The 27455-nt window shown below is 34.7% G+C and overlaps 2 protein-coding genes and 1 long non-coding RNA gene across 3 annotated transcripts in view; 1 reads left to right on the forward strand and 2 right to left on the reverse strand.

Annotated features, from left to right (window-relative positions):
- LOC139961385 (uncharacterized) overlaps positions 1-6880 on the reverse strand; it is a 38198-nt gene extending 31318 nt beyond the window's left edge. The window contains exon 1 of the mRNA XM_071960533.1: positions 6698-6880. The gene's annotated coding sequence lies outside the window, so the exon portion shown is untranslated. The remainder of the gene's footprint in view (positions 1-6697) is intronic.
- On the forward strand, positions 1-12185 carry LOC139961403 (uncharacterized). Its single transcript, XR_011790837.1, has 2 exons — positions 1-231; positions 11996-12185. It is a non-coding gene; the product is annotated as an uncharacterized lncRNA (long non-coding RNA).
- The window catches only part of LOC139961384 (uncharacterized), a 27784-nt gene continuing 12130 nt past the window's right edge, over positions 11802-27455 (reverse strand). The window contains exons 7-13 of the mRNA XM_071960532.1: positions 26869-26964; positions 23451-23552; positions 17719-17844; positions 16257-16361; positions 14734-14838; positions 13408-13503; positions 11802-12318 (exon numbers count right to left, since the gene is read on the reverse strand). Coding sequence (XP_071816633.1) covers positions 12161-12318; positions 13408-13503; positions 14734-14838; positions 16257-16361; positions 17719-17844; positions 23451-23552; positions 26869-26964 — 788 coding nt within the window. The 3' untranslated portion in view covers positions 11802-12160. The remainder of the gene's footprint in view (positions 12319-13407; positions 13504-14733; positions 14839-16256; positions 16362-17718; positions 17845-23450; positions 23553-26868; positions 26965-27455) is intronic.

The raw sequence follows: 27455 nt of genomic DNA on the forward strand, positions 1-27455 counted from the left end.
GGTCAGAGTATACCGTTTACATTAAGAAGCACATCTTTAAGACGAACGTCAAGCCTGTATAACACTGAAGATTTCTCTGTCGTATAAGCAAACAGTTATCCAATATTACAGAGAGTCAAATTGACTTTACAAGTAAAAATTCACTGGATAAAGACCCCGCACGTAAGAAAAGAAGAAAATCTTCATTACTTAACTTGAATAAACCATTTGCGAACATGACGATATCTCCAGGTAACGCATTGCCGTTTCTCTGTTCTCAAAAGAAGCGGTCTAGGTCTGCTGTGTATTTATTGTCAGGGTTACTAGATTATCTTAATTTCGTTTTTCTAAAGAAATGATATAGGTATACTGTTTATCATATATTGGCCAACAACTTCGATAAGTTGGGAAACATAGTCCTACTATGATAAAGTGCTTTGTTGAACGTTATTAAGTATTGTATGGCTATAATAGCCATGGTAACATGCCGCCCAGCCGTGCTAGGAAGAAATAAGGTTGCACGATAGTTTGCGTCCAGTTGTCTTATGATCGCTGCACAGGCTTGAAACTCGAGTAACAACACGTTGCAGGTTATCATATACGTATACTATATTATGTTTTATGTAGCTATATACATATATAGCCTATATATATAGCTTAAATATGTATATATATATATATAGAGAGAGAGAGAGGCTACATATATAGGCTACATATATAAAGGTTATACATATATATAGGCTACATATGTATATAGTCTACACACATATATATAGGCTATATTTATAGACTATATAGGATTGCGAGCGGGTTAAAATATGCGTGAATCTCGTTAAAGCAAACCGTCACACTCAGGTCGAAACCCTCAAACCGTCGGACAAATTTTCAGTTTCAATATGACCATGTATAGTGGTTAGCTTCCTGGTCTGAATACGTTGGAAATACGTACGTAACACCGTTCAGGCTACCGGTACTTGTGGTATAAACGACCTTTGATCTCATAATCGTTAAGCATATATTATAACGTACATGTTTCAATTCCCAAAGTGGACCATTAACATGTGACAAAAGGAAGTGTTTCTGAATGTCAAATATTGTAATTGCATCGCTGACAATCTATTCATGTGGGAATTATACTGCTTGAATTCCGTATTCTTAAAAGCAAACGATTGATTTTAAATATGTTGAAAATTCAATGAAAATTAATTAATCCGTCAAGAAGAAATTCTGATGACTTCGGTATTAAAAACGTCAGAATCAGAATCGACTAGGAAGCACTTAAAATTGAGATGCAGGTGAAAGAAAACAGATGAAGAGCTCTCTTCAAGACCCTTCAAAATGGCAGCTTTATTCCTAGACCAGATCGATAAATGGATCTAAAGTGACTCAACAGACTGATGGACTGTATAACAACAAAATAATACTAATAATAATACAAATTCTTCAAAAAATGAGAAAGAGAGGAACGTTATATGTATTAGATAAAATGACTAAATCTTGCAGCAGACCACACTGGCCATAACCACATTCTTAATAGGTTTCATATCAGGCTGTAACTTTCGATTTTCGACTTTCGTTTACATACCTTTGCGTGACTGAAGCTTGGAAATACAAATGTTTAAGGTTTTCAGCTACAGTAGATAAAATACGAAAGGGCTTTTAGTCAGATAAACAAGACATTGATCAAACCTTTACCTTTATGATAGAGGTGTTGTTGAATAACAATAATCCAAACAATGGCCTCAAACAACTTTTGCCCAAAAATATCGGCATTTTTTCTCTATTCTTCGTTTTGGTAATTATCAGAGTTTGATTTGGTCTTTAATTGCAAATGTGAAGGCTTGAGCGGGTTTAAAAATGACGTCACAAAGTCACTAGATCTTGAATATTATATCTGTTTATTTTATATGCTATATATATGCTATATATATATGCTATATATATATATATAGCATATATATATATATGTACACCCCACCCCCAGTCATGCTTGCAATATCAAATAATGCAAACATACACTGAGTTACAAAGGTATACAGTTACCGCCTTTAATGAACCACAAATTAAAACTGATCATTTGCATATATGTATATTGACATTATAATGGCAGATTTCAATAGGAAAACAACAACATTGCTTCTTTACCATGCATGTAAGGTCAACAACACTTACAGATGAACAGAACCTTTTGTAAATACCACCTAAATGTCACGGAAAGCCAAAACGAGCCCCAAATATCCGAAACGTATAATATTTCCAAACGAGGTGAGGAATTGTTTGCCTTAATAAGAACCGCAGGATCTTAGGTTAGTTTGTCTTAAGAGGTACGCGGACGGGGTGTATATTCATAAGATGTAGGCTATATACCATATATGGAGTATTTAATGTGCGTATATAACCATATGTATATAGTATATATGATGCAGGGGCAAGAACCTTATAAACTCGATCAATTTATATACCCATAAGGCATTATGTGTTTCATCTTTATTGCTAGTCATATAACTTTCTTATTAGATTGCCGTATTATAGCATGTTTTAGCTAAGTTTTGTAAGGTACACAGGATATAGACGTTACGGAGTAAATATTGCTGACCCAATTCTTTGAAATGTCAGACCGAAAGTGTACCGTTATCACAATATAGTTATCGTATCTTAAATCAATGTATCAGGGTTTGTAGAATATAACGATGTTCGTGAAGCTATAGGTAATATTACATTGAACGGTAGTTCTGTAGTATCCATGCATGTATGCATGTTATACAACTGTGCAATAATGGCGGAGCCATGATTTCAAAAAGTAAGGGATGTGGTCCTGGGATCGTTGAAGCCGACTCCAACGTAAGGTCCTCCCCCAGAACAAAACTAATATTTGTAAACATGCAATGGTGCGTTTCTGAGCATATTTAGGCTATAACTTTAGGCCTTCGTGCAAGGTTGTGATAATAACTAAGTTTCGTTCTAATCGTAATGCCTTTTCCCCGGCCATGAATTTCGATGCATTTTCACATGCATTAATTGTTACCTGAACATCAATTTCAATGCGATTTCCCGGGCATTAATTTCAATGTCTCTTCCCGGACGTTAATTGTAACGCTTTTCCTATGCCATTAATTGTTTCCCGGGCATTAAATGTAATGCCTTTTCCCGGACATTAAATTTTCAATGTCTTTTTCCCGGGCATCAATTGTGACGCTTTTTTCCCTGTGCATTAATTGTTTCAGGAGCATTAAGTGTAATGCCTTTTCCCGGACATTTATGGTAGTGCCATTTCCCTTAGTTCCGAATCTAATCCTGATTATCACAAGGTCGAGTTGGTCTTCGGGATAATCAAACCAATGTATCATTATGGGGTTATTTGGAATACAGTTTCCCCATACATACAGCCACCGGTAACTAAACATTTGTTCCGTTTGAAAGACATCGTGGAATTAATGTTAATATACCAGTGCAACTTACTGGAGGGGAAAATGGCGGTTTGTGTCGCTCATGAATACAGACAACCAGACAAACAGACACCAACAAAGTTACGGACATACCGTACTTGTGAAGGGAAAATAAAGGACCTGACATATCTCAAAAGCAATGATTTGTTTTGAAACGGAAGGGATTTTCTTTAAAAAGAAATTAAGCAACTGTTCTAGCAATAATGTGACATAAAAGAACATAAATGTTGTATCGAAAACATCGCCTGGTTTGAAATAGCACGTGGCACTTACATCCAATGACACGAAAGGTCGACAATAACACGAGTAGTTCACGTGGGTGCTCTTAATAGTTAAATAAATTATGCAGTCTTTTTTCTTGCCGATTCATTTTTTTGGGTAAATTTTATCCGTTTGGAGTTACTGTTTGAGAAAGCGTCTTTTATACTTTATGTAAATGTTATCAACAGACCTAGCTTATATCCTATACCGTCTGAAACGGATCTTTAATTCAGATGCTAAGAAGAACTATCACGTTCAGTTAATTTCCAATTTTTCCAACAATTATTAATAATTTCTCCCATTATGTAAATTTTAAATATAAAAATCACAAGGCTTTAGACTTAAATCGATCTAGGTCGAGGCTGCGCCGTCTTTAATTTCTATTTTTACTTCTACTACTGTAATTATAAACGTCATGCCAATATCGGTTGTAAGTATGAACGAATTCACCATTTTCCCCTCTATACCATATATACATTTGTCTGTTAAAATTACCTATCGTGCTAGCAAATAAAGTAAAGAACAAACTAACTTTTCCTATACCTGGTGGTCTTACGCGATTATATTCTCCTAGACATGCTTATATCTGACATAGTACCCAGTTACAGAATTCCCACAATATCTTCGAATTTTACTGATTATCATATATATCATACATGCATAATGTTCGGATAAAAAAAAAATTGAATTTATTTTTACACTCTAAGGACACCACACTAATGCTTGTATTGTAATGAAAATTCAATTCATGCATAGGAGCTTTGCATTATTACTGCTGCTATAATGTTAATGTCGTTAGCAGTTGGATCACATTTTGCAAGCTCAGCTTGGTATCATGTTAAACGATTTGGCAACAGTCAATGTTCTAATCTCGTTTCACATCAAGGTAAAACGAACATCTCAACTTTTTTTTTTTTTTTAAATTAGATTTTTAACTCGGTAGAGCTTTATCTATAACCTTTGGATTCATATCGACGGGCTACGCATAATGTTTCTTATTTTACCTTCTTTCTTTTTCACGGCAACCGTCAAACTCGCGATGCTTAAAAAATTTACTTAAGGAACATAGCTGGTTATTACTTCTGTCTTGTCAAATCGCTGTGAACAAGATCATTACCTTGTACCTTTGCTAGTTATAAAAAAAGGAGAAGTGTGTTCATATAATTACAGTGTTAGCGAGATGTCTGGTAATAAAGTGCAGAAAGTACCAGAAAAACCAGAAAGTCACGCTTTGTTCAAACTAGAAAAAAATATATAATAGAATCACAAAGAAGAAAGAATAAAGAAGCGGAAAATGTTAAAGAAAAAAAAAAGCGAAGTAAGGAATAAAAAAAAAACTGCTGCGGTTTATTAGGGCGAGTAAATAAAACGGAACAAAAGTCAATATGATCAGATCGATAAATTTGACTATAGTTTAGCCGGGCTATTAACTTGGATTTTAATGGCCTGGATTTAAGCAGAGAAACGAAAGTTAATAACGTTCTTCTTTCTATTATACACCATAGAACATCTTTTTTCCCCAGGTTTTTTCCTCTTATCATGCTTGGTAATACTGCAGAAGATGAGATGAGGCATTGGTGCATGATGCATGTGAACGTTTATATTGATATGTGTGAAATTATGGTTAAGATTGCACTTAAACTTGCGCGAAAAAGGTTGACGTGGAAAGTGGAATAATAGAGGTGTACGTAATTATTGAAATTGTAGTGCATTACTCGCACTGGTATATATTTCGGTTGAGTAATTTTATTAGTTAACAATTATTATTATTTTTTTTTAAATCGGTCATCTAGAGGCCAAACGCGATCGGTTTATGCAGACTAATGGGATATGACTAGAACCCCCCACCCCCAAATATAATAATAATAATAATAAGCGTTTTCTCGATTTTCGTTTTGCTCATGCATGTGAGTGGGATGATGACTTCAGTAGAGTTGCTTACAGGAACACAATTTTATTTTTATCCTTTGTTAGACAATGTTTACTACTAATGCCTCTGTTTGTTTTAATCTTTCTATTTGAGTTAGATTTGGTTGTACAATCCTTTGACCACTCAAATGAAAATTAAGTACTTTAACATTTAATATGTTACATTATTCCTCTCCCCGTCGCACACCCCAAACGAAATTAATCACATGGGGACGTCAAACACTTTGCAACTTATGTAAAACTTAACTAGCATTAAAATATACTAGGCTAATAAGCCATGATCAGGAGAGTCAAACGGGTTTTTAACCACAAAGACTTTTTTTAGTTGTAACTATGGGGTATCCAATTATATATATATGAATACTACGAGGTTAGGAGCGACCGACTCAAAGTAACAAACCAATATGGGCTGCAGCTTTAATTAAAATCATTTTATCAGGGAAGACAATAGAAACGACACATATACATAATGAATGACAATTAATATTTAAAGGGGTATTCCATTGTAAAACGTCACTTTTTTCCACCCTTAAATAATTGGTACCGTATCTTCCGTATAATAAAATAAGTTAATTCAAAAACGTTTTATTACACACGATAAATTGTTGAGTAAATTCAGTCATGCTTACAGCTTATAATTGGCCCTGTTGCATGATATTTACATTACTGGGCTATTTTTTCTCGTTTTCTCGAAAAAATATAAATTGAGCAATGTACTATTGGTGAAGGATTTTGTTCGAATGGAACTGTGCTACGTACTTTGTTAAATCCTTTATTAGTATTTTGAGCTGATTCAGCTAAACTATTGTTAATAATCTTGAGAAAAAACACAATAAACCAAAAAAGTAACAAGAAAAGTAAATTATAAAATGGGTTTAATCTAAATGTACCTATTCAGCGAGATAATATAGTTATCTGTTCTTTAATTTCTGTAAATCAAAATGACAGAACCGTTATTGACAAACTATCAAATCGGTCATAATTACCCTTGCTTAAGGAATATACATTCTCGCATAATAATCGATTTACCTACTCTTAGAGATGGAACTATTAGGAAGAAATATGAACCCTTGAACACTTACCAAAGTATAAGTATCTCCTCAATACCCCTGAAATCTATCCAGCCGTATATACGTTCGAGTATTCAACAACCCACGTTTCCAAAAAACTCTCCAAAAATTTTAATTTTAAAGCTCTCGCAAAAAAAGTAGAAATTAGTTGCGATTACAGGTATGAGCGACTTAAATATCTCTCGAAGAAGCTACGACATGAGAACTTAATGGCTTTTAACGGTAGATGGCCTGTGATTGGTGGACTTGCACTTCTACCGGAAGTGATGACTGCGCATGTCGGTTGAGATCAATTTTCCAACCAACAGCTAAACGTAAGATAAGAATTCTTTTTCCTTTTTTTTTTTACTTGTTCTTCGTCTTCTTGTTCTAAATGTAGGTACAACCGTGACTACAATATCTTCGGTCAATTTACATTGTTTAGCCGAGGGGATTCTATATGGGTGGTACACAACAATTTTACAAGATCAATTGTAAATTTGGGTTGTGGAGGGGAGAAGAAGAAAAATGAATGGAACTATACGATACGGTACTACAATATCTTCGGTCAATTTACATTGTTTAGCCGAGGGGATTCTATATGGGTGGTACACAAAAAATTTACAAGATCAATTGTAAATTTGGGTTGTGGAGGGGAGAAGAAGAAAGTGAATGGAAATATACGTCAAGGCGGTCAGGAGATCAATGGGTTCAAAATGACGTCATACGTTTCAGAAAATTGTCTTTATGTTTATGGTAATTGAACCAAACTTTTTCTATCATGATTCAATTGAGCGTACAGACCTATATACAATGAGTAACTTCATTTTACATGCTCATGTAATGAAGATAACGGATATGGTCATTACCACGGGTAGTCTTGGTTGAACTCAATACTAATTTCGGCAAAGAATGTTGATGTCACAAACGTAAAGATATACTTTTTTGTGCATGTTGTAGTATACAGACGAATTTGGTGAATGCATGTATATTGTGGTTGAATACTGTGCTGCTGTATTCATAGGCGTATAGCGACAGAGTTCTTTTAGTTAGAGAAGCCGAATGCTGTTCCAGCGGGGCTGGCAGAAGCTATTTTCTAGAATAATACAAATTTGGGAGGGGGGGGGCTAGGAAAAAAATATTTGTGTGTTTTAGGCTCCACCCCATCGCTTTCCTAGTAGCTGTGTTCGTTAAATCATAATCAGATGTAGGGGAGGGAATCCTCCTCCCAAACACAAGTAGCTTTCACCCCACAGTCCCTCTTACCTGTTGTAGTATTTTGTTAATGCTGTTATTTAACAATTATTCCCTGCCTTGCGGTCTTGACAAAACAACCAAATCCTGACAACATCGCCTTCAAAAATTGCAGTTCCTCTCATTTGTAGTACAAACGTTGCTTCTTTTTTATAAGTCACAAAAAAGGGCCGCGTTTAGTCACGAAACTGCAAATATATATACCTACAAAAGACCCCCCCCCCCCCTCTCTGTCTATGTGTGTGTGTTTCACCATCTTTAGAAAAACCTGCACATTAACATATAATGTGGTACTTGTAGAAATTGTCTTGCTAATTTTTAATCTGTCAGCTTCGATAATGGTCAACAAGCTGTACCATGGAGGTAGAAGAGCTTCTAACTCCATTACTGTATACGCATAAGAACAATGTCAAAACACTCACCCAGCACTTTGGAGTTAATTATACGATAGGTTGGTTATAAGACTTGTTAAAAGTAATAAGCAAGCTAGGCATACAAATTACAGCTCCGAGCCCTGAAGTCTTTGAATTGGACGTTTTACCATTCAGTTCGCTTATAACGAAATAAACATATCCGTATATAGGTTGACTCGCAGAGATGATGCGGCCGTTGAATAGGCCTAACCGATATAATAAGGGGATGATGGCTATACGACCCTCTTATGCGAGTAAACATTCCCGTCGGCTGACAATATCTCGGGCAATCTGCAGAAACTGTGCTTGCATCATCTCGAGTCAGACTACTATATTATGAGAAGTATGTTACGTATACTGGCCAAAATGTTGGCTAATGAAAGCACAACGCAGGCGCGGATTTGGTGGGGGGGGGGGGGTAGTGTCTGGGGAGGGTTGATGGATGTCCACCCGCTTTGGATCCGATCCAGCAGTAAAATAGTAGTACTCATGAATGAGTATTACAAAAGTCAAATCACAAGTGAAAGTGAAAATTTTCCATCGCATATATACAAAAGATACAAAATGTTCAGTGGAGTTGCATATTCATCCTATACAGCCTAATATAACGTTTCGTTGCTCATTCTAAATAGCCTATCACAGATTGCATAGGGGAATTTAGCAAGTGAACGACTCCAAGGATGTATCTCGGATTATATATAAAATAATAAAAACATGATTCTAGAATTACAGTATATCTAGACTACTGCATTTGCTGCCAATTCGACGGCGAATCATTTTCAAAAACAGCTCCTTTGTTTTTAAATGTTTTGAATGACAGGACGCCTACCTAGTGACTGTTCGACATGACGTTGTTTGCTTGAAAGACCAGGGCCTTCACCACCCATTGGATGAATCCACGCTTTATGTTGATAGGGCGTTCCATATATGTTAGCACCACGTCGATGTAACGCTCTTCTGATGGAACGCATATAATATATATATATATATATATATATATATATATATATATATATATAGATATAGATATATATATATATATGTATATATATATATATATTATATATTATCTACATCAGAGGGGATAATTTAAAGTTTGCCCGACCCCCCCCCCCCCCTCCATCTTTGAAATCATGTGCACGTCACAGAATTAGAACTAGACTTGGGACAACAATTTGGCTTAGCCGCGTCACGGTAGTTGTCTACGCGAATATACCTCTGTAGAGGTGTAGAGTTGTATTATTTTAGTATCTTTGTCCAGTTTTCTTCAATGGTTAAAATTAAAAGCTAAACGAGATTGATGTTTGCTTTCGATAAGAAACATAAAAAACGATGTAATATAAATACTAAAGACCTCAAAGATCGATTCGAATTATTTCATTCTGAAGAGGTAATTTTCTTCGGAAAATAAAAGTCGATAGTCATGGTAAAATATGATGATCGGAGGCGTAACGACTTGTAAACTTTTCTAAACACAGTTAACCTATTTTCTTTCCCCTTCTCTAACTAAAGTATCTTTGTTGAAGACGGATCGATGTTTGGTGGTTTTGATCACGATTGTCAAACAACGAACAGAAATTTAATATTGATTACATGTTGTACATTTCTAAATGAATGTATCTGTATACAGTCATAAATTTTAATGCCTATCACGCAAATGAAAAAAGCCATCTTCTTTCGATCAATGAAAATTACGTATTTGTAGTCAAACAAATTCATCCACAACTTCATAGCTTAATAGTTCCTGGGTTTTTTTGAGATATAAAATATGATATATTTACTTTATTTTGGATGATTGCCATCATTAATAAACATTAATAAATGCTTTTGGTTTCCTTAAAATGATTAATTCAATATCTTGGAAAATAATTCGACAGTTGGACGGGATGTCATTTTACACTCTAAAAATTGTTGAGCCAAAATTTGACCCAACATTTGGGTACGTATATATAAAAGCAAATTTGGGTAAAGTTTTTTTTGCCCGGCAAAGCAAGAAAGAAAAAAAGAGACAATTTTGACAAACGTATCAATTTTTAGTAATGTCATTGGTAAATATGCCTTCATGCATGTTTCTTGTTTTGAAGCACAAATTCACCCAAATTTGGTTGGATACAGATACAACTTCATGTTGTTCTAAAATATTTTAAAAGAATATTTTGTTAATGTAAAATCGTGTACCGTACAATATGTTCATCATAACTAAACAGTTATTTTTGATTGCGTCTAATCATATATTCAGTGAACAACAATAAAAATCAAAGACATTTTTCATTTGTTATCCAATGTTCACATATGACTTCACACATTATTTTGCAAGGTATACTTTAAACTGAAATGACTCAAATTCAGTCTGTCTGTAAACATGTATTTACTTGTTTGTTTGTTTATTTTCCACAAACATAGCTTTGTGTTCGGATTTTTTTCGAAGCATAAGTAACTGCATAAACAGTTTCTGCAATGAAATGGAAAACAATACTCGTTTGTTTATTTCTTTCTCTTGATATTAAGAATAGTGAAGCAAAAATGGTATATGACATTGAGAAAGTGGGGCTTGAACCCTGACTTCTCCTTATGTCACACTTTTAATGTTGATGTATCATGGCCCAACATACGAGTCCAAAGTGGTGGCTCCGACCGCTCGTGAAAATCAAAAAGGTCAACTTGTGACATGAAATGGTCAACAAATTGTACATAGTGTGTATGGTGTTTTCCGAAAAGTCAAATTTTCAATTTAAATTTAGATTATTGGCAAAGAGGATATGGCAAGGTATAAACTTGAATTCGTTCACCGAAGCGAGAGAATTTGTGGTGAGCATACTGTGCACGAGACTGGAGAGATTGACATGTAAGGTTATATTGTTCATGGATCATGCGTCGTCGAATCGGAACTGAGTGAATCAGTAAAGCCATGACTTAATTACAAGGACAGACAAAGGGTTTAGCAATTAAAAAAAAAATATATATGCATAATTAGTAAAATCAAGTTTTGATTGTGAGATGTAATGTACAAGATGCAAAATGAAGAATGATCTTTCAGTATTCAATGATTTGCTTCCAAAGTAAACATGAAACTATATAAGCTGCAAAACACTGAGACAATGAGGTAGTAATTGCATTTGTATTTTCCTGTTATTCGATACACACACATATACACCCATAAATAATATATATATATATATATATATATAGCTTAAATATATATATATATATATATAGATATATATATATATATATGTATATATATATATATATATATATATTTCCAACAATGACATTCTTATCTTGCCATGCTAATATCCTTTAGTGTCAACTCTTATTACGTGCAATGCTTCTTGTATTGTTTTATTTCTCTCTTTTCCAGGCTCTTCTTAAATATTGACAATTGCCTCATATCGACCTCGTGGCAATCAAGAATGGTAGAAAAACAGTTGAGATGAACAGAAAATCAGTAAAAACAACAACAATTCTAGCGCTTTAATTTCAGTTTATTTGTTGTTTCCATAAAAACCAATTTGGTGTTAGAATGTGCGATCCCTTTCATCTGTTATGATTTTTCTTTTGTGGTAGGCGACCTACGTCAAAGAACTAAGTAGCAGCTTTATTCCTTGATAAGGTCAACAGGCATATCGTATTATCTTCGTGTGTGTTTTTATTTCTCAAACAGGAAAGAAGCGCCTTTTATTTTGGATTTAACTAAACAATCGGAAGAAAAGGATGGTGACGTCACGCTCTATGATGCAAGGTGAGCGAAAAATCTATAAATAAGGTTTTTTTTTTTGTTTTAAACGTCTGGACGGCACCTTAATAATTATTAGTCCGTATCTAGCACTTAGGAATCGAACAGGCGGACCGAAGACTGGAGTGCGTAACCGGCGTAAACGTGCGAAGTCCCCCGGCTTTTAAGTGAGGCTAAGGCCCCCGGATGAGTGCCGCGGTTCGTTTGACTGTTCCTGACATAGTATGAATTTGGAGATGGCATGTTGCTCTCTAAAAATAACAAAACGAGACAAATATAAGAACAAAAATGAAAGAAAAGAAGAAAACAAAAGTATAAGGCGGGAACATCTAACTATAAGAGTAAGAAAACAGTCAGTTTTCCTTGACGACAGAAATGTTCTGATTTTACATTTTATATTTATTTCGCTTTTCTTCTCGTTTTCGTTTCAGGAATGTTCTCTAAGTTTTCCATCATGAAAGTTGCTACTGTTTGCAGTTGTCATTACAGATTCCATTTAAATGACGTCATTGAATCATTGTAACTTTAGTGCGTTGAGTTGTGAATCATATACGAACAGATAAGACGTGATTTTGACAATGAACTACCCAGTGGGCTGCAAATATAGATGTAAAATGACGTGCAAGAGGTACCGTACTTCAAAGTCATTTTGTTCAAATTTTTGTTCAACAAATGTAACACGGCAGATTTGATAAGACTTGAAAACCCTTCTAAAAATGAGAAATGGGGCAAAGACAAGATATGGATTTCCACCTACCCACCAACTCACCCCCACCAACTCCCCCTCCCCATAAAAAACCCGTTATTGTGCCTGCGCTTTGCTGGGATGTGTCCTGTCTCGGAAGTGCGTACCACTGTATGTCACACCACGAAGGAAATAAAGCGCTCTATAAAATATTGCCTGGTATTTAAAAAATTTACACTAAGCTCCGCCACCCCCTTACCCATTCATTACCCCTATTGATATGCAAATTATACGGCTTGATACGTTGTTTGAATATAGCAGCTATATTGCGGTTGGTTTCAGTGATCTCCAGTTAATAGTTGATACATTTTCTGTATAATCATCCAACCAATAGATAGTAATTTTCATTCGGTCTTTTACATGTTACTGAAGCCTTAATTAGTCCAATAATTAATCATTCGTAACCCTCCCAATTAGTTCTCCTATTTGTTTTAAACGTGTAATATAGCTAGAAGTGACTTTCACTGGTGTTTTCATTCATGCATTTCCATAATGACAAATGTTATTACACGTTCCACTATATCTTATTTATGCATGCCCTAAAGTATAATCCGATGTTAGTGTTACCATATTTTGCTTTCCATTTTTAACTTACTTTTACCGGACCTCGGCCTTTTGGTCATGCTATATTTGGGTGCCTCGTTGGTATCCAGGGATACACGGTACTTTGTAGGCGCCGGACTTTCGAGTTCTGTAAAAGATTGACGTACGAACAAATCAACATAAATACGTCCATCCGTTTTGCTCATTGATGAAAATTACATTTAGTACAATATTACAAGACAACCAAAATATTTCTACGTCTCGACACAGAAGTCAAACGTCTATATTGGCGAGCCTCGATATATATATATATATATATATATGACGTCATAAAAAGCTACATTAATGCCCCTCAACTAAGAAACGGTGGACGTAGGCTCATATGTTGAGCCGTCTCGACAAACGAAAGGCGATACATCTATGTTGACACGTCTCGACGTATGAAACACCACATATCTTAGTGCCATGGGTTGCTGTTTGACGTTTTAGACACCAGACAGCCAAGTTGGTACGTAACAACATGTCAAAGGTCAGAATTGTACATTGCTGGTTCTCAACATAAAATAGACCCGACATCTATGTCTCTGGTATTCCTCTCAACATGTAAGATACTAGACGGCCGCGTTGATGGGTATGAAACTATAAATACCAGATTTCCATGCGTTTCAACAAATTAGGTATAATTTTGGGGCCATGTGACGCCCAAGGGCTAGGTCAGTGGGTAAATTGAGCCACAATGGTACGTACCAAGTACGAGCTTCCTGTCGACTTGTATTCGATGCCATGCAGACGGCCACGTTGGTTGTTATATAAATGCCGGATTTCCATACATGTTATTGCGTGTCAACATAAAATATACCATGCACTGACTTGTGTGCCTACTCGACGCCAGACGGCCACGTTGGTGCGATACAATATATGAAAGGCCCGAATTCTATGTTGTTACGTCACAACATGTGAGACACGAATCTCTGTTAGTGACACTCAAAACACCTGAAATCGTTGTTGCTATACCACTGACAACGTGTTCAACCATATATGCTTCTGTCTTAAAAAGCTATTGTATATGCCATTCTAGTATGTTTCCTTTGAGTTTGATATATTACGTAACTAACAAATTAAAATAAAACATGAATATTGATTTGCCCAGCTTGTCAGTTGACCCGTTAGCCCACTTACTATTTAACCGAATCCAATATTGCTATACGCAAAGTCGAATATTGCTAAAACAAGTGCTGGTACCGTTTTGTTCAAATCGTTTCTATTTTAGTTACCTTATAATAAGGTAGGTTATTATTAAAAATAGATCAAAATCAATGCAATTTACTCTTGATGGAATGCGAACCACCCCTCAGCTTATTGAAATTGAGCAACTTACTTTGCGGCGGGAAACATCTCTTAGACATGCTAAAGCTGGGAGCCTTCTGAGCATCGGGTTTATGAGGAAGAGATATCTTGTAATGGTTTGGCCCAGGAACATCATCTATTTAGGATCAAACAGAAAATTTCAGAGGCCCGTCTATGTCAGCGTGCCCGTTTTAAAGTCTTTGTACTTAATTAAGTAAATTATGAAACGTGAAAATACGCTATATTCTTTATTCCATGCATGCATATTTCTCCCGGCTTGAGCAATTCACCCCCGGGATTGAGTAATTCACCCCGGGATTGAGTTATTCACCCCGGGCACAGGGGCTGTATTTCCCTGATCGGATCATCTCCGAACCTCATCAGGGCTGGATTATAATCATATCGATATTTGACCACACATTCAAAGAAAATCGTACACCTTTTTTTGTTTGAATGTTTTGACAAACTGCGTTGAAGACAAAAAGAAAAGAAAAAGAGGAAAATAAACACTGATATACAGGCATGATTTCATCAGGACTGATCCTATTCACATACAACGCATACATATTAGATACTTTCCTCGCTTATGTATGTGCTTATATTCTAATGTACATGCACTATTCGGGGTGACATGTTTAGGATACTGAGCGATTTAGGATCAGCTAAACACACAATACTTGGGTAATTAGATTGATCGTATACAGACGTACACATATACATATGATCAGGAGTTTACCCTAGACTTATCACCCGTATTGCCACAGATCAAGAAAAATTAATTAATTGAATGGAAAAGAGAAAATGCACTTTTCCAATGGTTATAGTTTCAAATTATTCATATTACTTAATATATTAAAATATATACAATTGAAGATTACTTTCAGACAAAAGAAATGAATAATCGTTTTTTTTTTATATATTATCTAAGCCATGTCATAATAAACTTTACCATCCGAATAAAACAAAATTGATAAAATATGACAATCCTTGAAAAGCTGTCTCATGTTTTAGCATAATTCACCACAAAACGGTAACATATATATACGCATATATTATCATAAAAATATATAAATGATATCGATATATTTACATACATTATCATCACGACAAGCTTTATCATAGAATGATATATCATATAGACTATCACCAAGGATGACATATATCGATAAAGCTGACAAATTATCCGACAACTATGGTATAATATGAAAAATATGCACACATAACATCAAGTCGAAGTGTGACACATATCCATAGGCATGTTTACTATCACGACAAATTATACCATATTAACGTATATATTATCGCGACACACTATGACATTTATCAATATATTATAATATATATTATAAACATTGTCGTGACCAGCTATTACATGTATATCATTTATGACATATAGATTATCTGCCAAAAAGGATTACACATATATCACATATACGCATGCGTATTTATTTATCACGACAACTATAACATATAGCCACGTACACAGATATGTCATCTATAACATACGGTATTGCAATATGAAAATATTGGAATTAATTTTAAGAATCAGCTCACTTTTCCTTTCTTGCGGTCTGTTTCCCATCGAATGCGCAGGAGAGTCGTTCGTCGTGAACTTTTTAACTTTGTGGTAAGTTCCGGGTCCAGGTGTGTAACATTTAGCTATTTTCAGAAAAAAAACACAAGAAAGAAAAATATAATAATTATTCAGAGGTAGGTGTCAAATTTAGCGATGACATCGACGTCAATTTGGCCGTACCACTTGCCGTAATGTCTTTGAAAATCATTCGTTACCCACGGCAACAACTACAGTCTTGCCCCTCTGGTCCAGTTTTGGTAGTTGCCCTCGTCATTATCTCGAACAGGCCTGGCTTAGAAATTGTCTGAAACGCCAGCAATAAAACAGCTAATAAGCTGCAACTTGAAGTATGAAACATGACCAGAATCATCTGACATTTCATTTTAAAGAAAAGTCACTCTAGAGGCGTAGGCTGATCTGAGCCTGACGGGGGAGGAGGCTGCGATTTTCAGGAAAGTGGGACTCAATTTATGTAAACGATAGGGTGTGGGGTGGTGGTGGTGGGGGGGGGGGGTCTTGAAATGCTAATTCAGACCGGTTATTCGATATTTCATTCTCGATTTAACATGTAATATAGCAATATGAATACCAACGTCAAACTACCACATTAGCCTTATGGCTTAATGAGACTATTTTCGGACAAATAAAGTGTAAAAAGCCGTCATACTAAAAGTTCGTGCGGGACTCGGGCTGCTGTGCATGGGTGGGTGCTTCCGCAACCCCCCTCCTCCTAGGCTATGCCCGTGCACCCAAGATATGACCTGGTAACAACATCCAAATATGTTGATTCACTCTCAACTCCGACCCTTTACTTCGCGACTGTAATCACATGATCATGACAAAATTTCGCCAACGAAATAATATCACCATGGTCCTTGATACAGTTTTATACATATCCGAACATTCAGTTGTCAATCGCGGTATTTGATACGATAGGCAAACCTATCACTAGCCTATCACTTAGCCTATATATAGATCAAGAAACTGACAGCGTTTGGAGGAAGATGTGATGTATATTATCCAAAAGTTGACATAATTATCGCGATTCTCTTTTAGTTGTATAAACAATTGAATTTAATTGAACAGGTGTATACATCAACGTGTGGCAAAATCGAATTTAATAATTTTGAGATGCCAAAATAAAATATAAATGATCAACACACTCATCTTTTTACCTTGAAGAGCGAAAGAAAGGAAAGGAAAGCATCCAATAAAGGGAAACGGGAAAAAGTAGCTCTCGGGCCGAAAGAAAGAAACAGCTGATCTTTTTCAATTAAAATCATGGTATATGAAAAAATAAAGAAAAGCAAAAAAAAACAAAAAAAAACACACAGACACACACACAGACACAGACAGACAGACACAAAAGTACAAAAGCAAAATCAATCAAACGATTAAACAACAAATGAAAAAAAAAACAACACAAAACGGACAATATACCTTTGACTGGATAGTTTAAGATGTCAGGGAAGCAAGGTTTGCATCCTCTCCGACATGAGAACTGAGCTGCCTGCTGGAGTTGTTTGGTAGAAGGTTTATAGTGGGCAGGACTAGGCCACTGCTTGACTATAATCAAAAAATAAAATATGTTCAATATTAACAACATTTTTATTCATTTCCAACACCCCCCTCCCCTCCCCTCCTCTCAAATGTCCACTTCACATATCTGCACAGTAAACGAAATCCTTACGCCGAATTTATCGGGAATCCAATCCAGTGAAATTACTCACATATGTCATATATACAACCCTCCCCATTGTATTTGTTGTCACTTTCCGACTGTTATGACTTCAGGTGTAGAGCAAGACAAAAACAAGTATGAAAATGTGTAAATTTAGGACTAAAATGAAAATGGAATATAGTTATGTAGAGTATGGAACAAAGCATTTATGCATTCATGTGAGTACTATTAAACAGAGGGAAAAGACACGTGTATACCTGTAATATTGGAATATATATTATAGAAATATAGAAACATTTCTAACCCCCCAAAACCTTGACAGTAGCCTAATAGACAGTTAATTTGGATAATCTTCTAGACCTGGCCTTGAACACCAATATCTGCTATGACGTCAGGTAAATGATCACTGTATCAGTATATACATATATATATATATATATATATATATATATATATATATATAGATAGGTAGGTTTAATGGTGTATCATTAACTCAAGGTCGGGTACACATTACAATAAAACTCCACAGCGTTCATCGTAGTCCAAGTAAAGTCTTTATTATTTCTTTTCCAAATATGTTATAGAAACTCCCACACATCTTGTTAAGATGGTTGGCATTTCAAATTGTAAGCCTTAATGGAATATTTATTGGCCGCTCGCTTATGTGTATAACTTAAGTCACCTGTGAAAAAGCTCTAGCTCCTCTAATATTGGACGCGTTGCCGGTTCCTGGAATAAATTTTATTAGTTTTCAACTTATGGAACCAATTATCACGAACTCGATTGAACTTATTACTATATATATATATATATATATATATATATATATATATATATATATATATATATATATATATATATATATATATATACATATATACATATTTATATATATATAAAAATATATATATATATATGTATATATATATATATACATATACATATATACATATTTATATATATATATAAATATAGTATATATATATGTATGTATGTATATATATATATCTATATCTATATATATATATATATTTATGCATATATATATATATATGTATATATATAAATATATATATACATGTATATACATATAATGGAAATTGGATAATCCATATATATATATATATATATATATATATATATATATATATATATATATATATATATATATATATATATATATATATATATATATATATATATATATAAATATATATATATATCATATGTTCATATGAATTGAAGATATAAGGAACTGTCGGCCCCGTCCACGAGGCCGATGTAACGTATGTTAGTGATAAATTAAATCATTTATATTTACAATTTTCTTATATTCTGACCAATATGCGATCAGTTTCTGGTGCGGGGTTGATGGAGAGGAGGGGGAAGGGAGGGTGTAAATACTTATATTAATCAAATAAGAATTCAAGCGATTGTTGATTTAACACCACAGAATATTTGCAAGAAGATTTGTTTTTAAGTTCACCATTGACTCGGTTATCTTAGGACGTGCATTGCAAAAGACGTTATAAATGTAACGTTAACAAATAAATTGAATGGAAATGTTTTCCACCAATGATTATAAATGACAATTGTTTTCGCCAACAAGCCGCATATAGCACCATGTATACGTAAGGAGTATTGTCATTTGTAATCAAAACTACAAATTTGGATTAGAAATACAAAAAGAACTCCTGTAAAATATAATTTGTCTCTTTAAATCAATCGCAATCTCTACATACGTGATTTGACAACTGTATGTGCGTCTTAATTGTGGAAGCATTAGTTGGGTAGTAGAAGCTTAAAAGTATATAATTATACTAAACCAGACGTGTCTGATTTGTTTTTCATTCCAACTAAACAACAAACTACGATTGCCTTATTGAATGTTTTACCTCTATTTTGATTAAAGTTCCCCCTTTTCTCTTGATATGACGGTAAAGTAAGAAACATGGTCTCGGTTTAATTGCTGTATACAGTGGTTCTATTTGCGACCCGTGTTATGTATGATTGATAATGACATATGACTCAGTAACATGAAACGTAAAACTACATTCTTGGAATAGCGTAATTAACGTTAACTTTTCCCCACAAACCTACCGATTCATTGAAAAAGATAGAATATTTAGAAATTTAGATGCTTAGGGAAAACGAGAAATAACAGGTTGACTATAGTTCAGATAGATCTTTAGTGTTTTTTTTTTCTTCATTAATCGAATTTATCAATTGTCTTTAACTTCATTAATGTCACTAACATCGGGTATATTGATACAAATGAATACAATTAAATTTGTTCATGTATTTTATCCTTGTTATATGGTTTCATATTTTGTTACGTTTTTACTTGAAGAAAGAAAACATGTTCTGCATAAATGCAATAAATTGAAAGTATTTTTGCAACTATTTTGCTTGTATATTTCTGTTTTTTTTCCTCACAAATACACCCACTCGTTTTTGTATTCTGCTCACTCCAATAAAGTTGTATGCTGCGTTTAAACCGCGTCCAATAATTTGGTGCGAAAAAGTTGGTAATCAGCTACCGTATATTTCAAGAGCCATTTCCAAACATTGCACTACTTCATAGAGAATTTTTAGGCACATATTCAGCACGTGCATATGTATGCTGTGAGCATATATTTTGTGTTGTTTTGCAAATAATTTGTCTGCTTCAGCGGCAATTTCGTCAAACGTGTATACATGGTAAATGAAATCGCAATTTTTATCACATACACTATACCTAGAAAATCATTCTATAGATGATTTCTGCCAATTGACAATTAACGAGCAAGATATGAACAGATTCGATTTGAATCATCAACATTTCGTATCCAGCTGGACGAGTTTTTATAAAGTATAAATAATTATGGAACACATTTAAAATCAAATGAAGAAGTTTTTCTTGTATTCGACTGTGACTTTGTAACTTTACTATTCAAAATGTAATAGTAGGATATTAATATCCCGTAAATGACATAGGTCGTGCATGGGGGAATTTTATAATGAAACTGCAGCTATACTGAATGACAAATTTGAAATGGCAAAATATCGCAATACCTGTACATTAACTTATACCTTGCATAGATATAGCTTGTAAAGCAGGGGAGCAATATGCACAAATAAATTGCATAAATAACCGAAAATTTCGTTTCGTTAATTAGTACTTATTTATTTGTTCCCCTGAGATATATGATCTCAAACATGGAGAATGCACAACCGACCGTGTTCTCATTCCGTAGCACCCTTCCCCTTCCCACTCTCCCCCACACAACCTCGAAAATTAAAATAACACTACCTTGATAGATAGGTAAGCCAAAAAAGAGTTAATCGGCAGATGATTGGTAAGTGAGAAAATTTCAAGAAATTCTCAAGTCTTTTGATCTTGCCGAAATGTTTGATATTTAAATGCGTTCGTTTGAATCAAAGAAACCAATTCCGGCCTAGACAACTATAATCAACACTTAATATGCAGACTGAGATGAATGTATTGGATGTACAGGAATCCTCGGAGAATTATATCGAAATTGACAAGAAGAAAAAAGAAGAAGAAGAAGAAGAATATGGTTAGCATGGCTATACCGGCATGTAGACCAGTCTGGTACACACGGGGTGAAAGAAACCTGAAAAGTGTCCCTCTTCATAAATTATAATTTACCTTGTTTTGTTAATGAAAAGAACCCTTTTGCAATTTGTAATATTAAATGAAAACTCGTCCTACATCAGTCGAAAGTTTTGAATGACATCTTTTACAATACCCCCCCCCCAAAAAAAACCCCACACAATCCCCTGGATTAAACTTTCAACACAACGTCTGTCTTCTAGTTGCCTTTTCACTATCATGATGCCTTAAAATCCGACCCAGGGCGCCCACCGACATATACCCCTCCTGTTACCCAAGTGGTATCATCGTCGTCACCCCAACATATCATTTCCTTTTTGTCATTCCTCTTCTCGCTCAATTCTCACCCCCGGCTCGTCTCTCACCATCCCAATACCCCCTCGAAAAAACACGGATAGGTGATGTAATATTTCCCATTTTGAAAATAGGTTAATTATTTCGATCAATGGAAATAAATTCCTTACATGTCACAGACAAGAAAACCACCTGTTCTTTCCATATCAACTAATTCGAATGTTTGCGAGCATAACACTTTTTTAAAAACTGATGTATTTTTTAATGTTTATTAATAATTGTCAATGGAAACCTTTTGTTGTCATACATTTCATATTGATTCAGAAACGTCCATAGAGAAAACCTTTGTTACTACGATAATTGCAACTAATTACTAAATTTTCTTGGAAATAATTATCACGACAGATTGATTATAAACATTATACAAAACGCTCCGTCAAAAAAATATTTTGCTGTCTCATTTTTTATAAATACAATTAAATAAACAATAAGATATTAGACATAAAATTCCTTCTATTTTACAAATGTTCATATTTGCATTCTTCGATTCTACTTTCTATGTTTTATTATTATTATAAAATTTCCCTAAATGGCGCCGATATTTGCGGTGTTTCTCCTGTTATCATCCTGGTTATTAGAATTACAATATATATAAAAATTCCTTACATATCAGAATCTTGACAGGGTGATAAGACTATGCGATCTTTTACAATTCGAAGTTTGGTTCGCAATAAACCAAACATATTATGTTGTTCAAAGGCCAATAAGAGAAATATCATAAAGTAACATGAGAACAATCATATGGAGTTTTATTTTCTCGTTTAAAGATATGACAGTTATGCTTGAGATCAAATCATACCCTTCCCTCCTTCCCCTCCCTCACCTCTTCCTACACCATCAAAAAATGTTAATATCTGTGATTGGTGACATAACACTCTTTAAGAGAATTCAAAGATTATCCCGAATCTTACAAGTATACGTTAACTTTGAACTTTCAAAGTGATTTGGATTTTGTTATAAGTTAAAATATACTAAAATGTACTTTTTGATATAATGTACTTAAAAAAAAAACAATTCATGGATAAATTCAGTAACTAATAAGAATTGTAATGAATCAGTTACTAATTTTTTTTTTTAATAAAATTGATCTATTTCAAACTAAAAACCATGAGAATATATTTATACATATCTATTCGTATACATTCCTCATAAACGTAGATACTTATAGATCTAAAGGCGTAGACCAGGGGGATAGATGAGGCTGCTTCCCCCTTTCGTTTTAAAGGGGGATACTATAACTGAAATTATAGCATCATAACAACCATTATAGTAGAACCAACTATTTAAACAAAGCAAATACAACATTTCTCTAAAGACTTTTACTGATGTTTATCAAAGTACGGAATCCACAAATTAATCTTTTCAATACTACATATTCGAATTAAAACATATTCTTTTGTTTTTAATTTGCTGGCTTTGTTTCCTTTCTTCTTTCTTTCTTTCTTACAATCAATTGGTATTTTTTTCTGTAATACAATTTTCTAATATGCTGGAATGTTTTGATTTGAATAAATTACTCACGTGAGTGTTCAAACGGGCGGTAAGTAATCTTTGCTACTGGTGAATCGTTGTACGTAACCAAGTCTCTTAGAGAATATGTAGTAGGAGATGGTCCTTCTTCCTCTGCGTAGGAATCAAAGCGAAATAAGGAGTAAAAAAAAGTAGTAAAGAGGAGAAAGAAATATGATGGCTTATATTTGTTGTATGCGGGTATAGAAAGCTGGAATACGGACTGCGAAAATTGCTCTCGCAATGTCGAAGAAGTTTCAACATTATACTAAAGAACACTTGTAACATAATGTTGCGGCAACCCATATTAACGTAGAATTTGAACCATTGTAAATATATATGGCAAGGTTTTTTTTAGCAGGTGTTTAAATGTGGCTGGATGTTCATATATTCGCGGTTTGATACAGTCTTCGAATATTATGAAAACAAAAGGACAACATTGTTAAATCAATATAGAACGGATACGCGATATGATTCAATTGACCATAAATATTACCTTACAACTAATACCTATAATTTCTCTTGTCCCTATTCAACGAAAAATCTTCAGATAATGTTAAAATGAAGTATATGGCAGTAAACACATATGTGAATAACCAAAGGACAACAGTTTGAAGATTTTGCGCTGTTTTGTGCATATAGTTAATACTGATCTGCATAATGCATAAAGATTTACCAAGGCGGATGAAGGGGGTGGTGGAGGGGAGGACAATTGTTGGGAGTGAGGCACATTTGTGCCCCCTATCCAAACTTTTCGACTAAAGAGCGTATAAGATAACATTATAAAGCAGTGCATGATTGATGGTTAGACACTTCCTGTGCTGAATCAATACATAAAAGAAAGATCTTATTCTTCCCTTTTGTGTAGTCGTTATTGGTCTAAGGTGGGAGAGGTGGGAGAAATGGGAGAGATGGGAGAATAAGGTACGTCCAGACAAACAGAAACGTGTTTGATGTTGTATATATATTTATATTATGATTTCGATAATAATACTGCAAAATTCGTAAACAGAAAAATAGCGCTTTAGTGCAGAGACGGTGAATGGCCATTAACTGACACAAAAGCCACCTTCGAAGCATTTCGCAAAAAAAAAGGAACAAAATTGAACACCCCCCCCCCCACTCTCCTCCTTCTTCTCTTGTCTCTGTTTACGCAGGCTATTTTGGATAACAATACCGTACTGGATTGTACACTCTACTCTCTCCGTAGTAATCCAATTCAGTGTGACAAGAACACTATAGTATATAGGGAATAAACATACAATATGAGCCAATATTGATCGACGGACTTATGGTGCGTATGTAATTAGTAACATGAACATAGCCGTCAGCGTGGGCTATTTGCCTATAAATTACCATTTAATGAAATCCGTTTTACGATGACATTTTATGTTGATCTGAGTAAAAATTTGTAAGAAATATTTAAAAAAAAAATCCAAATGAAAGAAAAGAAAGAAGATATAAAGAAAGGAGGAAAGAAAGAAAGAAGGTCCTTAATGAGTTTGTTGTGCTCCATGGTCCAGGCGCGTAGCCAGGAATTTGCCAAGGGAGGGGCGAAACTGTAGATTCGGCATTGCAAACTATCTAAGCGGAGCGCCACCATGATTGGCGCGAAGCGTACAAGAAAATTTTGGCTGTAAATGCCTCCCAGATCACTGGAAATGGCACTTCCCAGGCATTGTAAGTTGCATCTTAGCATTTTCTCTTTTGAAAATACTAGCGGTATTATAAAAACATTAAAAAAAAAGTAAAAAATATGCTCAAGGGGGGGGGGCGGCTGCCCCCTTCGCCCCCCCCCTTGGCTACGCGCCTGCCATGGTCTTTATAGTACGATATTAAGAGTGGCAGTCTAGACAATTATTGCGATACCCTTCTTGACCCGTAACCTTAAAGTTTATGTGACGTATATATCTAAAAAAATGGTCATCGGTAAATGATTTATTCAGATAATTCAATCGCTGCAACCAGCCGCCGATTCAATGCATTATTAAACAAAATAAAAATGGAAGTCGATTGAGAGGGTGTGGTGGTGTGAGGGTAAAGATGTGGGGGAACGGGGCATCTCTGCCCTAAAAATGATATAGATTTGCAAATATGCCTGGACGCAATATAATGAGACATTGCTCAAATTTGTTTCACTAATGAGCAAACTGGGTCACTCTTTGTCCATTTGAACTTTTGACCTTTGTCCTGCAGTGTCTGATCTGCATTGGTCTATCCAAGATCGTGAATTCATTAGCTAATCACTGAAACAGATTTTACTGCCGTTCGCATTCCCTTGATCTTTGGATAGAGCATGTTTACAAGTCTTTAGTAAATTAATTATTAATTGCTGATCGAGATATTCGCTCCCTTGTAACCGTGCCCCAGATATAATAGCATACTGTCCTGTCATCGATAAGACGGATCCCTCACCATGTCAAGAATGGTCTCATAGTATACTTATGTTAAGTGATTGTCAAGCTGCCGTCTGTTATATCAGGTTATCATATGTATGGCAGAAGTAGTTCAGGTTGTTTCATATAAATCAGCTGGTGACGTAAGCCCGATAGACGATATATCAAGTACTTTTGACGTTTTTTTTTCAAGAAAATAATCAAACTAGAAAGTAACTTAATATTTCTCCAAAAGGGAAACCAGCATTATAAAACTGATCTTTGCCAGGGCCACATGTTACAAGGAACCAAAATTAAAAAAAAATATGAAAAAAGTAAACTATAGTGGAAAAAACTCCATTACTACAAACAATTGCCAAAATGTGTTAGTTCTGCATGGATAGGTAAGAATATTAAATGACCTTGTGTTGGCTTACTCAGTTTTCTTGAATTGTCTTAAAATTTAATTGTGTGATGAAGCAAATAAGCAAGCAAACATGACAGAAATATAACGAGGAACAAACGTTCATCATTCTTTAATTTGGCGACATATGTCAGTTAATATATATATTCGAGTTGGTTAGAATCCTGTTTGATCTCTAGAGTAAGGCAAAGTATGTCACCAAAAAACAGAACTAGTATTGTTCGATACAGGTGAAAACGCCTACAGTGGAATTACGACATTCCTTACTGGTTTCGGACCTCTGGACATACAATCAGCGTCCATAGCCTAGTGGTTAGGGTGTCCGCATTTAAAGCGGGAGGCCCGGGTTCGAATCCCGGTGGAGGCTGGGAGTGTTTTGACTGTTCTGGATTTTCAACTCATTACGATTCCAATTATTGTTCGATAGAGGTGACAAACGCCTATAAATATATATATATATATATATATATATATATATATATATATATATATATATATATATATACTTATTCAATGAATATATATCGGCTACTCGCTAGAAAACAATATGGTTGCATACCAAGAGAATATAACTTAGCAGTCGGATATTTACGCTTATAGTTGCATATGGCTTGACTTAACCTTAACTTACTTTGATGTATAGGCTGTCGACTCCTAACGGACATAGCCACACCTTTCCCAATTGTTGTACCGAGGTTGTACGAGTTAGCAGCGGGTGTGTCGATAACTTGAAATGAAAGATGAAGGACGATGAAACATAATCAATCATTTTATTGACCTATACAAAAGTAAAAAAAAAAGACACGAATTGTGAATTGATGCTGTTGTCGCATTCAGCCCTCTCTCACGTTCAATATACCCAAAACCCATTTCCCATCCCACTCTTCCATCCCCTTCCCCCAAGCAAACATTGTCACAACGAATGGATTTTGAGATTGATATAATACATGTCATACAAAGTCCTAACAATCAAATGCGTAACAAAACCAAATCAAATGAAGTATAATAGATTGTTATACTTGCAGTTATAATATACCGCATATTTAATTTTAACTCTGTATGTATAATGTACATTTCCCAATTTACAATACCAACATAAGGTATGATTCTCAGCGGAAATTGATTCTGAATGAAAAAACCATAATAAACAGAAACATGCTTCCATTTGAATATTTAATGAGGCACATGTTGAATTATTATGACTGAATTCACGCTGAG

Source organism: Apostichopus japonicus, chromosome 20 (assembly GCF_037975245.1).
Source record: "Apostichopus japonicus isolate 1M-3 chromosome 20, ASM3797524v1, whole genome shotgun sequence".
In the NCBI taxonomy this organism is placed as follows: domain Eukaryota; kingdom Metazoa; phylum Echinodermata; class Holothuroidea; order Aspidochirotida; family Stichopodidae; genus Apostichopus; species Apostichopus japonicus.